At 47.1% G+C, this 15,782-nt stretch overlaps 1 protein-coding gene across 3 annotated transcripts; it reads left to right on the plus strand.

The window, feature by feature from the left end:
- Positions 1–631: 631 nt before the first annotated feature.
- On the plus strand, positions 632–10,864 carry LOC147242213 (saccharopine dehydrogenase-like oxidoreductase). Of its 3 annotated transcripts, none has more exons than XR_015110604.1 (12): positions 632–974; positions 2,137–2,249; positions 2,330–2,410; positions 2,487–2,616; positions 3,164–3,213; positions 4,472–4,602; positions 5,195–5,312; positions 7,130–7,249; positions 7,678–7,702; positions 8,867–8,978; positions 9,349–9,430; positions 9,570–9,630. XR_015110604.1 is itself a non-coding variant. In XM_086189622.1 (12 exons), exons 1-12 carry the CDS (start codon positions 779–781, stop codon positions 9,688–9,690), a joined length of 1,311 nt encoding a protein of 436 aa, XP_086045748.1. In that variant the 5' UTR covers positions 633–778; the 3' UTR covers positions 9,691–10,840. The 3 variants fall into 3 exon arrangements, 2 of the variants coding, with proteins under 2 accessions (XP_086045749.1, XP_086045748.1); XM_086189622.1 differs by having other exon boundaries at positions 633–974; positions 7,646–7,702; positions 9,570–10,840; XM_086189623.1 differs by lacking the exon at positions 7,678–7,702 and having other exon boundaries at positions 9,570–10,864.
- The last annotated feature ends 4,918 nt before the right edge of the window (positions 10,865–15,782 follow it).

Raw genomic sequence — 15,782 nt, forward strand, 5'->3', positions numbered from 1 at the left:
GCGTTCACCTTCGCTCTCCTCACGCATCAGTGAGTCCTGGACCCCGTGACCCTGTCATCAGTCCCCTGGTTCTCCCTCCTTAGACCACTTGAGTTGGGTTGGTCCTGACCGCTGTGGAACATGACCAACCATCAAGACCTGCAGCTGAGGAGCCACTGACCCAGTCGCCTAGCCATCAATACCTGCTCATTATCAAAGACGCTCACATTCTTCTGCTCCATTTTTGCCATTTTCCTTTCCACCTTCACATCAGTCTCAGGGACGAAATGCTCAATACTGCCTCATTCACCCCCCACTCCCAACAACTCAACCCTCCATGTCTGGATGTGTCCTGCTACGCCGCAAGCTGAAAAACAAATAAAATCACCGCTGGTTTAGGATATTGTTCCTTTCATGGAAGCCACAGCGGATGTGTGCAGTTTTTAACTGTCTAGAATTTCCCCATTTCTCCTCTGCTGTCCCAGTTCAGCAAGTTTGTGTGTGTGTGTGTGTGTGTGTGGGGGGGGGGGGGGGCGCACCACAGGTCCTCGCCCCCTCTGCTCCGCCCCTGGTTACTACGTCAGCTCATCAGATCAGGGGAGGGACGTCTTTGACAATAAATATTAACACATTAACAAATCACCAATACGCCGCTGTGAGCGAGGAGACGTTTGTAAAAGTGACAACCAGTGATTAGCACTATTCTTCTGACTTCCGGACACTCTGACATCAACCAATCAGCGGAGGGAAGCGTCACTCACGTCAGCAGCAGGCGGGACCTTCAGCTACGCCACCAACAATGGCGACCGTGACATCCAGCAGACCTTACCATATCATCGTTTTCGGTGCCTCGGGCTTCACCGGGAGGTTTGTTGTGGAGGAGGTCGCCCGCCTAGCCGCTGAGCGTCCCGGCGGCGGCTCTCTGAGGTGGGCCGTGGCCGGAAGAAGCAGGCAGCGCCTGGAGGAAGTGTTGAGGCGCGCCGCGGAGAGGCTGTGTAGGTCCCCGGCGGTTGAGCTAAGTTTAGCGGTCAGGCTGACATGTCGCGCGAGGCTGGAGGTACGCAGAAGTACAGCCAGAAAACTGCATACGAAGTAGTACCAGCAGCAGTTGTTGGCCATTCTGTACTCGGTTCTCCAGAGGAGTAAAGGAAGATCCTCCCATGAGTTTGAGCCGGCGTGTGTCGGCTCCGAATTAAGTCTGAAAATACGGTCAAGGTCAAAAAAGCTGTTCGTTCCGTCGTCGCCTCCTTACAGCAGTCACCGAAGGCTTTCTTTTGTCAAGTTTTCCACTTTAGAAAAAAACAACTGGAGACAAAACATCATAAGGAGTTGATTTAGGCCAAAAAAAGGCAATGAATTAGGCGTCAGAATGCCAGGATGTTCTCAGATTCCTGCCCACTGACTGAAGCCCCACTCCCGGGGGGGGGGGGGGGGGGGGTCAGCGGTGGTGGGGGTACCTGAGTAGTTGAGTAGTACCGGTCCTCCACTGATGTGCACTATCAAGGTACCTGTACTGAAGTACTTACACCTTAGGGGGCTTTGTACTTTTACTCCACCACATTTTTGTGAACCTGTCAGTTACTTGTTACTGTGAAGAGAGAGATTTTTTTACTTGAAAAGTTATTAATACGTGATGAGGACCCCCCCCCCCCCCCATCACTGGAGTACACAATTATAAGGTAGAATGTGTACTTTTACTGTTGACTATAACTTAAACCCAAGCCCAAATACTTTTACTGAAGTAGAACCTCACCTGCTGTTACCAGAGTAACTGTATATGGGTATTTCTACTTCTGTTGGATTAAAAGAACTGTGTACTTCTTCCACTACTTCTACTACTTCTTCCACTACTGGTTAGTAGTAATTATTTATTTGGCCAATTTGTCAGTAGTTGGGTCAGTTGTACTTTGAATAATAATGTTAATTTTGTTTATTGCATAACAGATTAATTTGTGATCTCATTTGATTAAAAAAAATCAAGATACTCGCATGAGCATCAAAGGTAACTTTTAGTTCCAAAAAAAGAAACCAGAAAAGCGCCGGTTGTGAAATTAAAGAACATTGAAGTGAACGCCCCAATCAGCTGTTTCATAAATCTGTTGCTGCTTGTTGAGTTAATGCTTTCCACTGGCGTGGGTCTGCTCCTCTTCACCTCAGCCATGCCCGAGTTGAGGAGCGATGTTGAAGTCATCGTCGCCGACGTGTCCGTGGAAGAGTCGCTGGCCATCATGTGCCAGCAGGGCCTGGTGATCCTCAACTGTGTGGGACCAGTAAGGATTTTATCCAGTTGATTATTTTAGGGACCTGAATTTGTTAAAATGGCTGCACAGGGTTGTCTCTCTCATCCCAGTACAGATTTTATGGGGAGCCGGTGGTCAAAGCCTGTGTGGAGGGCGGAGCTCACTATGTCGACATCTGTGGGGAGCCTCAGGTAGGACGCGGCGTGGGACGCACGTTTCTGTGGTTTCTCTGATGTGTGGGGTTTCGTTCATACGTGTCGTCTTCAGTTCCTGGAGCGCATGCAGCTGGAGTACCACACGAAAGCGCTGGACAGAGGGGTGTACGTGATTGGCAGCTGTGGCTTCGACTCCATCCCAGCAGACCTGGGGCTCATCTACACGCGGAGGCAGTTCAAAGGTATGAAGGGACAGAGAGCTGATGAGAGGAGCTGCGTCGGTCTGTGGCGATCAAACACCCTCCTGGTGAACGCTGCTGGACTCAACCACAACTTCTGTGTTCGCAACGCAAGCCCTTTTTTTCTAGATTTCTTTGCTTTGTGTGCAGTTGCCGTAGAAACCAGGAGGGACGTGGAGAGCAAATTCCAAACTCCATGTAAAAGAATAACGCCATTTTTTGCTCCGTGAAAGGGAGAATTTGTCGGGCTCTTCTCAAGCACGTGCCACACCCCTCCACTAAGTTTGGTGAAAGCCAGCGTGATAGTTTTGACTTGGTTCTGCTAACAGGCAGGCAAATACCAGCCAAAATATCTCCTGCTGCAGTGGTCACATCTTTCATATCAACGCTTGTGGAACAGAACTAGGAATATTTGTATTTCATACAAAGGGGGGATAAATATTCTGGTCTATTGTTTAGTTTGGCGGGTGCATTTATGTCGCAGCGTTTCACTTTGAATCCCTGAGGAACTGAAATGGAACTTCAGCTGAGTGATCTGATGTGATTTCAGGAACGCTGACTGCCGTCGAGAGCTTCCTGACCATTAGCAGCGGCCCTCAGGTCTGAACAAGTACAACCTCTGTGCTGCATGATGGGAAATGTTGTCTTACACTCTCTGAGTTTAACAGAGTTGAAGTGGCTGTCGTTGTATGCGTTGTTTGATCGAGGCATCACTTCAGAGTCCCAGTTAAGGATGGGATTTTTCATGGTTGGTGGACAGAATATTAGAAAATATCAGTGTTGATGCAAGGTGTACTCACACTGAACCCAAGAGTTTATTTGATATGTGCCATTGTCAAAAATCATTTGAGAAAACTTGTACTCATCTAGTGCTTTTAGTACAAGTGACAAGCATTTGACCTGAAGTGAACAGAAGTGGAATCACGGTTACTTCTAAACTATGATGAAGTAAAACAAAATAGTCAAAGCAGTAAAGTCCTGGCAGATGAGCTCAGGTTTCAGGGAGGCTCACAGGGGATTTTTAAAGCAACTTTATGCAGTATTTGTTCAGTCCTTCTGAGCTGATCAGGCACAGAACTACTGCGAGCTTGTAGTACTGCCTCCAGGTACTGGAAGCTAGCTAGGGATTCTCAGCACTGCAGTTGTGGTGATAGAACGCGCGGCACTTAAGGAAGCAGCTCAAAGTCTGTAACCTGCAGCCTGAACGACTGCGTGTGTCAGGTGGAGGTGTGAGAAGTTTCCTGCAGGAGAAAAGAGTTTTAGGGTGAGCGTGAGTGGCGGGGGGGGGGCGTGTCGCTCCTCTCAGCCTTGACCAGAGGGGGAGTGCAGCGGGGAGGCAGTCCGAGGCAGAGCTCCTTCTTCTGATCGGTCCATCTTGAGCGCTCCAGCACCTGGTTTAGATGTGATCAAACACGGATGACCTCACTGTTGTGGTTTAAAAACATTCACACACCAGTTGGCCAGTTGTCCTCCAAGCTTTTCCAAGCAGCATTTGGTGGGTGGTGGGTGGTGATTTCCGACCCTGCCCCCTCTGTGCAGTTTACCTGGGAGAATGTCTCAGGAGTCCTTCAACCTCATGTTGAAACTCTCCTCTGTCGCTCGCTGGTCTTCTTATCTCGTCTCAAACTGATAGGAAAGGACCAGCGTTCTGTGCTTGACCAGTCCTGCCAGCAGAGGCCGCTGCTGCTCAGCAGAACTGCATCAGGCTGCTTTAATTTCCCTTGAAACCAAAATAAGCTTCTGCCTCTGAATATGTTGACCAGGAAAACGGTTGTCTGTTCCCATTAAGTGTGACTGAGGGGAAGTGAGGAGGAATCCTGCACCGTGACGCCGTTAAACCTGCTCTCAACTCCTGCAGGGCTCCTGTGGCCACGATGCCACTTGGCAGTCGGCTGTCTACGGCTTCGCTGACAGCCGATCGCTTCGCCAGCTGAGGAAAAAGTTTAGCCACAAGCCGTTGCCTGTGGTGGGAGCCAAAGTCAAAAAGAGGTAAGGCTATAAATGAACAATTACTGCCAGGCAAATTCCCCTCATTTTGAGTTATGGGAGCTTCATTGGGTGGTGGCAGGTATAAATCCCAGGGTGCAGCACAGAAGATTTCCCTCTGAGCAATACCTCCTGTTCTACTTGACCTACATTTTGATAGTCTGGATCCAAATCCATTCCATCTTTTTGTTTACGATACTCATCTCACCTAATGTTGAAAAATTTGGTGAGTGTGTAAATGTTATATTTGGAAATGACTCGGGAAGGAAGCCCATCCTCCTGGCGTGTCATGCCGAGGGAGCGGGAGGCGTTGGGTCAGCGGCAGTGAGGATGGAGGGTAGCTGGGACTTGCAGCCTGTTACTGACTTCCATTCAGCTCAGTGAGATTTGATCGTAACGCCGCTGCTGGCAGGGAGGCGAGACAGATTTAGGGACCCATCAACGGAGGAAATGAGCTGTTGTTGAATGTTACTGCAAGCCCAGAGATGGACTTGGTCCTGACTAGGGGCTCAACGTGTAATTGGTGTGTGTGTGTGTGTGTGTGTGTGTGTGTGTGTGTGTGTGTGTGTGTGTGTGTGTGTGTGTGTGTGTCCAGAGGTGTGGTGTTTTTCAGCAAGGAGATAGAGCAGTATACCATCCCGTTTATGGGTTCCGACCCCTCTGTGATCAAGAGAACCCAACGTTTCCTTTACGAAGAGGAGCATCAGTCACCGGTAACGTTTGAATGTGAACACCAGAGCTGAGATCAGGCGTCTTGTTCTTTGTTATAAGGTTGTGGTCAAATCAGCCTTGTAAACAAGCGTTCTGATACGTTCTGAATTATTTAACAAACAGACAAAACTAAGAAAACACAAACACTCAAACAGAAAAGGAGGACATCTGACCACTCATTCTTGTACATGAAACACAATCGTATATTTAATACGCACACGCATTCATAAACTCACGCAAACATGCGCGTGTTACCCTGTCCTCACACTCAGGACTTGCACGCGTGAATGAACGCCTGAGTGTACATGTTCATTACCAAAGATATGGAAGTAATCAGTAATATGGTTGTCATGGAAACGTTGGTAAGTAACCTTTTAATACCTGTAGACACTATAGTTGCCAACCTTTTCTCACACACGTCCTCCATATTCCTTCTTGTGCTGTCCTCTTCATTAAATCCTCTGATGGCGTCCGTGAGGCGCCTCAGTATAAATACTGTAGAAGTACTTCATCTTGACAAGGACCAGCTGTGTTCTTATGATGTGGTCTCCTTGTAAATACAGAGCTTTACAAGAATCTTCTCTAAACTTCATTGCTTCCAACCAAAAAAAACAACCCATTATTATTTTGCATTCGAAAAAAGGGAAATTGTTAGCTTTGGTGTTACGGCAGCTTGTGCAGCATTGAGAGAAGCCTGCAATTACAGAGAATATTTGTGATACCATGAATCATGGAATAAGAACTAGTTGAATTCATCTGATTGTTTTATTGTTCTTGAGGATAATTCATAACCCTAACACGGAATGCTGCGAACAAATATTGATTACGACAACAATGGCTCACGCTGCGGTTGCCAACCACCACCAACGTCCGGGCTGCGTTGCCGCCGCCATGACGCTCATCCTCTGCTGCTACTGTAGCGCAGTTCCACCTCCTCGTCCACCTGAACACTCAGGAGAAAGTTTCTGGTGTTACTTTCAACATCGGTTCACTCTCAGAAGGTCACCAACATCCCCTCCTCTGAAGCTAATGTCCGTTTTCTTCCTCCAGCAGCTCGTTATTCTTCCCTGCCTTGGAAACGCCGCTTGACAACATTTGCATGTAATCAATAATTTGGCGAGTCTTCTTCCAGGCAGTAAATAACCAGGGTGGAATGAAATGTCGAGCTTGTGCTGAGCGTGCCTCCGACCAGGAGGAGAGGCGCTGATATCACTCCAAACGACACAAAGAGCTTCTGTATTTACGATGAAGATTGTGTGCTCTTCTTATCTTGACGGCGGCGGCCTCTTCATCTTTGGTGGAAACCTTTCCTCCCTCCTCTACTTGTAACTAGGTCAGCCATCGCAGCTGCTGTCACTGTTTTGATCGCAGCCAGAGACGCGGGCCTTAATGAAACGATCTCATTATGTTGTTTAGACTCCCATCTACCAGGGGAGTAGAAATATGATGAGTCATCTGTAGTGATTCATCACTTTCTTCCCCGCTGCGCTGCTTATTACTCCCTTTGACATCTCATCTCTCCTTCCCTTCCTCCCTCGCGGTTGTTTCTCTTTGCCTCCTCTCCTCCCTCAATCGGATTCTGTTCTCATCTTTGTACCTGCCGTCTCCTCCACCTCCTCACTTCTTCCTCTATGCGTTACCTACCACCTCTCTTGACTGTCTGCCTCCCTTTTATATCACTTCACTTTAATCTCTTCTTCTCAGCACCATTCTTCCATCTCACCATTTTCCCTTCATCTCTCTGGTTTCTGCTTGTTTTTATCCTTTTCCTGTCACCTTTAATTTTCCTCTTTTCCATCTTTTTATCCTCCATCCACAGATCCAGTACAGTGCACATGTCGGCGTTGGTGGCCTCTTCTCGCTTGCCAAGCTCTGCTGTGGTGGACTGATCTTCTGGTTTTTGGTCAAATTCAGCCTGGGCAGGAAACTCCTCACCACGGTAGCTACATCATTCCTCTAAGAACCTCTTACAGTAACCAGATCCGTCCGTGTTGGTGCTGTCACGAGCAGGTAATCTTCTCTGGAGTTGATCAGAGGCAGGAGAAGCCTTTTAAGTTGCTGACTTCAGATGGCTCCTCCGAGCTTTTAAGTGTGGATGATCTCCACAGTCGGGTGTGGGTGTTGAGCTGAGAGGCTGAAACACAAACACCGGCTTATTTATAATGCAGCAGCAGAACTTGGCAGCGACTGCGATACCTGCGAGTAGGGACCAGCGTGGATGCATCATCCAGCTAAAACCGCTTCATTTATCGAACCAAAGCGGAAGAATTTGAATCAGAGGAGGATTTGCAGAGTCACGTACATGTTACTGACCTTTGGTTTGTCTTTTCCAAAGTTTCCATGGTTTTTCTCCTTCGGCTTTTTCAGCAAGGCCGGTCCTTCCATGGAGCAGGTAAGAGACCACCTCTGTACAGGTGACACTTTAACTAACAGTCGCAGTGTCGAATAGTGCACAGTATCATCAGCATGTGTTTGGTATCGGCCGATGTTGGCTTTAAAAACAAAGTAGCCTCAAACGTGCATGACCGATACAAGTAACCGGCCTCCACTTCCTTGACTGAGCGCTCGCTGCCATGTCTCGAGTGTGAGGGCGCGTCGTGCAGCAGGTGAGCGAAATGTCAGTCGTGTTTTTCCAGACGTTTTTTTTAAGTGCTGCGATCAGAAGAATTTGCTACGTGCAACGATGCTGAGCGTCGGTCATGAGAGGAGGAGCTGAGCGCGCTCACTCCTGGATAGAGCCAGAGGGTGCCGCTCAGGAGCTGGTGAAACCATGTTGCTCTGACAAGCCACGTCCGCTTGGCCACCTAGCTCACTTAAGCTAGCGTTAGCATGCTATGTGTCCACGGTCATCTGAAATGTTGAATGAAAGTTTGTTTTTCATCGTACTTGAAGCACTCCTGGAGCGAAAACTAACGGAAGGAGAGGGGTCGCCAGAACAACAACAATCACGGCGGTTTCCTTTGAAAATGAACAGGCATCCTAGTGGATGAATGGGCTTACAGACCCCAAACAGAGAAACCTGACTGGTGTGAGTCATTGAGAACTTAACCTGTTTCTAGCATCGCGACTCTTCTTGACACCTCAGGAAGTCTCGTTGCTGTGAATACTTCAAGGTTCAAGGAATCTTCATTATCCCGAGGGTAATTTGGTCCGCAGCAAGCAGTCATTAAATCGCTACAACAGTCATTGTAGGCATTGGCACCCCGGTGTCATCGGTTGGCTTGTTGCTGTCGAGGTGGAGCATCTTCCAATTGGGAGAACTGGTTTCCTGCAGAGAGAACAACTTGTTTCTTACTTACCAGCTGCCAGCTTGGAGCCTGAACATTGCAGCTTTTGAATCTGCGGCCTAGACTTGACCTGTGACCAACAAAAACCTGCTCGAAAGTCTCTTTCAATAACGCCGCTGGTCAGAAACCAGCACTGACAACTGCCCTGCGCCGCCTCACCCAAGATGGAGCCCATGATGTTCTTGAGTCACAAACGCCCTCTGGTGACCTCAGTCATGTGACCATCACCGATGGCTCGGCCCGGCTCATTGTTCATTCTCTTCTCTCAGATCGAAGACACCTGTTTCAGCCTAACGTTTTTTGGAGAGGGGTACTCGGAGGGTACAGACCCATCACAGGGCCAGCCCAACGCTAAGATCTGCACTCAGGTCATCGGACCAGGTAGGAGCACGCACACGTGGGCTCGTGTTTCGGGCCTGCTCGCCAGGCAGGTGCTATGTATTGTGTATCTACAGTCATTTACTGCATCTGTCTGTTGACATGCGGGCAGGAACAAGAGGCCGTGCACGGTCATTTCCTGTATTTGAGTCACATGCTGCCCCGCCCCTTTCCTAGTGGCAGGTTCTGAGTGATTGATTAAATGGACGTGAGCTCACATTACCACACATTCTCAGTTTTGCTGATGTACATGAACCTAAAACATCACCCCGTGGGTTTTTGCTTGTGAAATGTCAGCGACCTTCTGGAAGGTTCAGGGAAAGCGATAAAACTCTGAAACTTCCTGCCTTCTTGTGTGTGTTTGTGTTTGCAGAGCCGGGTTATGTAGCGACTGTGTCCACTATGGTTCAGGCAGCAGTAACCCTGCTGAGTGATCTACACTCCCTCCCCAGGAGGTCAGTCCGTAATCACGCCTCTACTGTCCTGCCCCCCCGGGCACGATTGAGCAACAAAAGCCTGTCTACTTCATCCTCACAAACACTGCTCCGCCTTTCCTTTCCTCCTCCAAACTGTGCCTTTCCTGTTATTTTGCAGGGGAGGGGTGTACACCCCCGGAGCTGCCTTCTATAAAACCAATCTCCTGGACCGCCTCCATAACCATGGCATCAAGTTCTCAGTGAGAAAGTACCAGCAACCTGTCACGGGTAGCCATTAGAAAGGCCACACCACTCTCCACTATCACAGCGTATTGAGCTGAGACGCTGCTGCAGCCCTCAAACTGAACGAATCCCCAGCACGTGGCGTCGCCTCGGACTGTTGTTTGGTCCTTTTAGGACTCGCGATCATACTCGTAGTTTGTTGGGAGCTGAAACTCTGAAGCAAACATGGCTTCTGAGACACATTCGCTGGTGTCTTTGGTGCCACTGCTGCTCGTTTCCCCAGCAGAGGATCTTGCTGACCTGCGTGCAGGTGAAACACATTTCCAGCTGCAAAGTAGTTTATAAAAGACTTGCACTTGTTGAATAAAATGTTTTTTTTCTTTTTAACCAAACAGATCTTTTTTTTTAAATCATTGTTACCTGCAAATTTGTGCTTGAATTGTAAAAAGCAAGAAGCAGCGTAGAGGAAAAACTAGAATCATGACTTTTGTCAGAATATAAAGGATTTGCAGGAAGACGTGTCTGTACTGTTTGTTTCATGGTCATATTATACAACACATACCAGCTCATCTCAGCTAAAAGCCATAAGAACATTATTATTCTCAGCTATATATATACATATATATATATATATATATATATATATATATATATATATATACATACAGTATGTGTGTGTGTGTGTGTATTTCTTTTTTTTTTGCGTGGTCATTTAAGCCTTTTTCAGACTGCCAGGCTAAATCAGATTTTCGGCTAATCCAGATTGGATCCAGATAGTCTGGATTTGGATCAGATTTGTAAAACTCACCCTGGATGGTCCAATAGGATTTTAAGGCGTCTCATGCGTCATTCATGACCTGATTCTCCAGGGAAATTTGTGGACTCCCGTTTGTCTCTTTTAGATAAGCTTGCGATGTCTTGACTCAACAAATCTAATCTCATCTCTTGGAAATAACAGAGTAGACAGAAAAAGATCAGATTTGCCTGCATTCTGAATAATGTTCCCTCCTGACCTGAGAGGAAGTGCTCCACTGACCAGTATCAGTCCCGTCATCATGGATGCAGTTTTGAATACGTCACTGGTCTTGATACTTCGAATTCCGCAAAATAAACACTGACTTAAATGAAAGAAGAATCTGTCCATTTATGTTCTTATTCCACTCATTTATTCTATTCAATATTAAATCTTTGACCCTCCAAAAAATACATAATAAAGTGCAAACCTCAATTCAAAACTGCTGAAGTGTTTGAATACTACGGAGTGTCTAAAGTTGCCGTACCGTTCAGTTTTCCAAGTAATTTTAAGTCAAAAATTGACCCTGATTGGAAAAACACCGTGAAACTGATAGTGAAGTCCAACCACACTGGCAAATTTGTCTCTACGATCATGTCGTGACGCTGGCTGATGCTTGTGCAACAGCAAATGGAGGATTCATGGATCATGGGTTTATTTAACTTCATTTAGATTTGACGCATACAACAATGATTGGCCTCTTGTGTTTTTAGGCTGAACACAAACTAAATTGTGTCTATCCTCACACACAATAATACAATTAATGTCCCACGGTGGCGTCCCGGCGCTGCAGTCTCTCGCTCTAAGTTGTAGTAAAGCCCCCGCCACCACCAGGTGTCAGTACTTCCTCTGCTCAGCAGCCCTGAGAAATATTTCCCCAGCACAGCCCCAGCTGACAGTAGAGGTCATTTGATGCCTTTGAGGATGCGGCGGCTGTGCACGGCGTTCATTAAAAGACCGCAGGCACTCTGAGAGAGTCGGGAGGAACAGCGATGCCATCACTAGGAGGTTACTGTGAGGTTGCACACGTCTCAAATCTGTGAATAAGATGTCAGGGTTAACAAGAGCTGGCAGCAATTGTCTCTTTTTGTGTCCTCTTTCTCCTGGTTGTGAGTCAGTGTCTCTCTGCCTCCCTCCCCCACCACCTAGCTGTCACCACCACTCCAATAAAAACATAAATATACTCGCACGTCCAGCCGGAGAGCTGGTCTCAGCGCCGTGAAAACATGGCTTCTGCTGACAGAACACGTCAGTGGGATTGTTTCTGCGTTAAATAGCTGGTAAACACTTTGTGATGAGAGGCGGTTGGAGGGATGGGTGGGATTCTTGCCCTCTGCCAGTGTGTTGGAATGAGAGAGGGGGAGAGATTGCAGTGGTTGCCTGTGCAGAGCAGAGAGCAGCCCCACCCCTCTTGCCTGCCCCTGCACATCTCCAGTCCGCCATTGTGGCTTTGCAGATACTCATGCCACGTCTCTCCACTCTGTCCCGCTCTCTAGTGGACCTGTCTGTCTCCCTCAGGGTCTGTCTGCACTCTCACATTCACATTAGCTTTATTGGCACTAACATAATTAAGTGCCGTATCAGCATTTGCTGGAGATGTTTGATAATTTAGAACGTCTGATTGCTTTGTACAGCACCATCAGACCAGCTTCCCCTTAACATGTCTGCCTTAATAACGCTCATTTCCCTGCTATCATTATTCCCATTTTTTCCCAGTTTAAAAATAGTTCAGTGTGAATAACAATTAAAATATACGTCTGAGCCTTAGTTTCCTTTTGTTCCAGCCACCTGACGAGAGTGCCAGATCAGCCTGTTGACCAAACTGCATGATTCTAAAACCCTTGTGTCTTGATCACATTAGAAGGAAATTAAAACGTGCAGTTTTACCACCCAATGATGTGCAGGTGTGACCAGTTTTGACCAACTGGCCTGACAACTTGAGGACCGCCACATCTGTTTTCTTCTCCTGATCATCAGACAACTGATACAACAGTGGTCTGCTGAGTCAGCGTCAGGAGCAGAGTTCCTCTCGATGGCGGTGGGGTCATGGAACAGGCAGGCAGAGGCAGGACGGCTGCGTTTTATTGGTGCTAATTTGAAAGCAGACACCGTGACATGATCCCACCAAAAGTGCAGACCTACCAGACACTGGGTGATAAAGTAACAGTAGGGTTTTCATGTCATATATTTGTATCTTCTTAAGCTGACACACGTCATTAAAGGTATGTCTGTGTTGTTCTTATCCCCAGTGAGGAATTATCTGCATAAAATCTGGGCATCGCAGGTACCTTCAGAGGCACAGCTCCAACCAAAAAGTAACCAACAATGGGTCTAACATTGAACCTTGAGGCACACCTTTTTTTCTTTTTTCTTTTTTAATCTTGAAACATCTGAGCTCAATCCATAAATCGACCCTCCGTTTATCACACCAGCGGACCTGAAAGCATGTAAGGCAAACTACATGAAAAGCAGCAAGGCTAATTTATCCAGGAGTAACCTGAGTAACCTTTGACAAATCTTCATCGGTTAAACATGGAGGAAATTGGCTCTGATGAGCTTTACTTTGCTCAAGATTTGGGGGTCTCTACTGCTTAATATCGCTGAAGACAAGCCAGCAGTTCAGAGGAGATTATGGGCAACATTGGGAACAGATTAATACAGATGTGAAAGGATGAAATCAAATTAAAATATAATTAAAACTTGAGAGAGGGGGAGAGAGAGACCGGTTTCCCTCAGGAGCCAACGCTGAACTTGTTCAGGTCTGAGGGTGTGTTACATTCACGGTGTCTGTGTCTACTTTTAACTGACAGACTCGTTTCCTCTCTCTGAATCTTTCATCTTGTTTCCGTTTCAGTCTCAGCCCCACTCTGTTTCTGTTTGGCTCCTTTTCCTTCCTCTCTCCAGTGGCAGCTCGTGTTTTCCTCTTGTCTCTCTTCACGCTCACGTAAAACAAGATGATGTTGCTCCTCAGAAGAGTCCCTTCCGCCCACGCAGCCCCTCCTGGTCTCTGATGCAGGCAATGGATGGTGAGCCTGACCTCTGTGGAGAACCTCTTCAACCCACTGCTTCCCCTGCATTTTCCCTGTAAAGCAGTAATTTTACACATCCCTGTTCAGTAATACTCAGGCTGTGAGCACACACACGCACACACACGCACACACACACACACACACACACACACACACACACACACACACACACAAAGTACCAGAATGGCAGGAGTTTGGCTTCTGCTACTGTTTTATCAGCTGTGTCTCCTGCTCGTCTTGCAAACTTCCAATCCAAAACCAGTGTTCTCCACTTCACAATTCCTGCAGTTCAGACGGCACATGAAGTCTCTCACATCCCTCAAGTCATGTTAGCATGATAGAGACCCCCTTTTTTGTTAATAACTTTATTTTTTAGTGTATTGTGTTGCAAATCCAGTTCTTTACAGTAATATTCCTCATCTGGCACGGTTCATACTTTGCGATTCTGCCAAAGCATTTTTTGGTCATATCTTGCAGAACTTTTGTAAATTGCCCTGTTTTTTAATTCTTTCTATTTTTTTAATAAATATTTAACAAAATATATTAACTGATTTATTATCATGTTCTTGTTTTGTTGAAATGGACTGGTTTGTCTATTTTTTATGGCGCGGTTATATTATCCATACATCCATCCACTTTGTATTCCACTTATCTGTTAATGGTCATGGGGGTGGAGCCTACCCCAGCGGACAATGGGTGAGAGGCGGGGCTCATCCTGAACGGGTCACCAGTCCATCGCAGGGCCATCAGTTAGGGGTTCAGTCTCCTGCTCAAGGACACTTGGACGTGGTCACCCGGGGAAGTGAGGATCGAACCAGCGACCCTTCAGTTGCTAGACGACCACTCTACCTCTGAGCCGCGCCACCCCAGGTTTAAACTGGTCAGTGTTTATGGTGATTTTCTCTCCTAATAAATAAAAAGAAGGCCTCCCTTAAAAAAGTCGTAATTTACTTCAAGTTTTTCTCAATTTACAGAAAATATGATTTTTTGGAATATTTGTCTTCATCTGGATCTGCTCTATCATACCAGAATCCAGATTTTGGAGGGATCACCCAGTTCCACCTTCTAGAAAAACATGGGTTGGTTTAGAGACTTTGTGTGTTTTAAATGAAAGGCCTGTATTGTCTTTGTTAAAGATCGTCATCAAAGGGTGCAGAGGTTTGATCTGAAGCCGACGCATCCTCCCCCTCCAGTCCTGCCTCTCTGTCCTCCATAGTTGTCTCCCTCTTCCCGCTCTACTTCGTCTGCTCATGAAGGGGACCTGTTGTTAGCTGTCACACCTCGTCAGACCTGAAGGGACATCTAGTGAGGCATCTTTTTCAAGTTCTGCATTCATCGAAGGCGTCATCTTGTTTACCTCTTGTGTAGAGTAAAATCATGACACCTGATCTCATGATTTTAATTAACGCTTAATTGCCACTGTAGGAATTATCAATGACATTGATTTAATTAGGTTCAGGCAACTGCAGCAATTAAGTGATGCATCTACACCAGAGTGGAGCGATCGGTGATTCATTTCTCAACAGTGTTCTCCCTTTTGGTGTGTTTTATATCATAAAAATAGAGTATAATGATCTGACCCTTGGGCGGCCCGGTGGAGCAGTGGTCATCACTGTGGCCCCCCAGCAAGAAGGTTGTGGGTGGAGCCCCGGCTGCAGCACGGGGTCTTTCTGTGTGGAGTCTCCATGTTCTCCCTGTTCCTGCTGGGTTCTCTCTGGTACTCCAGCTTCCTCCACAGTCCAAAGACATCAAGAGGGACCAGGTTAATCCAGACTCTAAATTGACCGTAGGCGTGGCTGGGAGAGCCAATGGTTGTCTGTCTCTATGTGTTGGCCCTGCCATGGACTGGTGACCTGTCCAGGGGGAAGGCTGCTGGGATAGGCTCCACCCCCCCGTGACCCTGAACAGGATAAGTGGTAGAAAATGGATGGATGGATCTGACACTATACTTTTACTCAGTCTTTTTTTACAAGCTATTCTTGATCCCTGCACTGATGTCCCGTGACCTTCCTACACTGGTGCTGACATGCATGTATGGATATTTGTCTGTGTGCAGGCTGGAGTCACTCAGCCTCTGCGTGGGTCATAAAAGTGAGTATTACATTTGTGATGGATGTGTTAATCACTGCATGCATGAGAGCTGGGAGTGTGCTCGCAGGATGCTGTTTTCTGCAGGTTTCTTTTGCTGACCCTGAGAAAACTGAGTGCCAGACTGTAGCGGCGATGGAGGGAGAGAGAGAGAGAGAGAGAGTGCAGACAATGCAGTACAGAATGAAGGGAGGGGAATTAGAGGAGAGAGTGATAGGATGTCAAATTAGGTAAGAGA

The sequence above is a fragment of the Aulostomus chinensis genome, chromosome 20, assembly GCF_037954235.1.
Source record: "Aulostomus chinensis isolate RoL2024-O1b breed Wild chromosome 20, RoL_Achi_v1.0, whole genome shotgun sequence".
NCBI lineage: Eukaryota > Metazoa > Chordata > Actinopteri > Syngnathiformes > Aulostomidae > Aulostomus > Aulostomus chinensis.

Coding starts and splice junctions, on each gene's coding strand:
- LOC147242213 (XM_086189622.1), top strand. CDS start 779: ATGGCGACCGTGACATCCAGCAGACCTTACCATATCATCGTTTTCGGT. Junction 3,214..4,471: donor CCATTAGCAGCGGCCCTCAG/GTCTGAACAAGT, acceptor CAACTCCTGCAG/GGCTCCTGTGGCCACGATGC. Junction 5,313..7,129: donor AAGAGGAGCATCAGTCACCG/GTAACGTTTGAA, acceptor CTCCATCCACAG/ATCCAGTACAGTGCACATGT.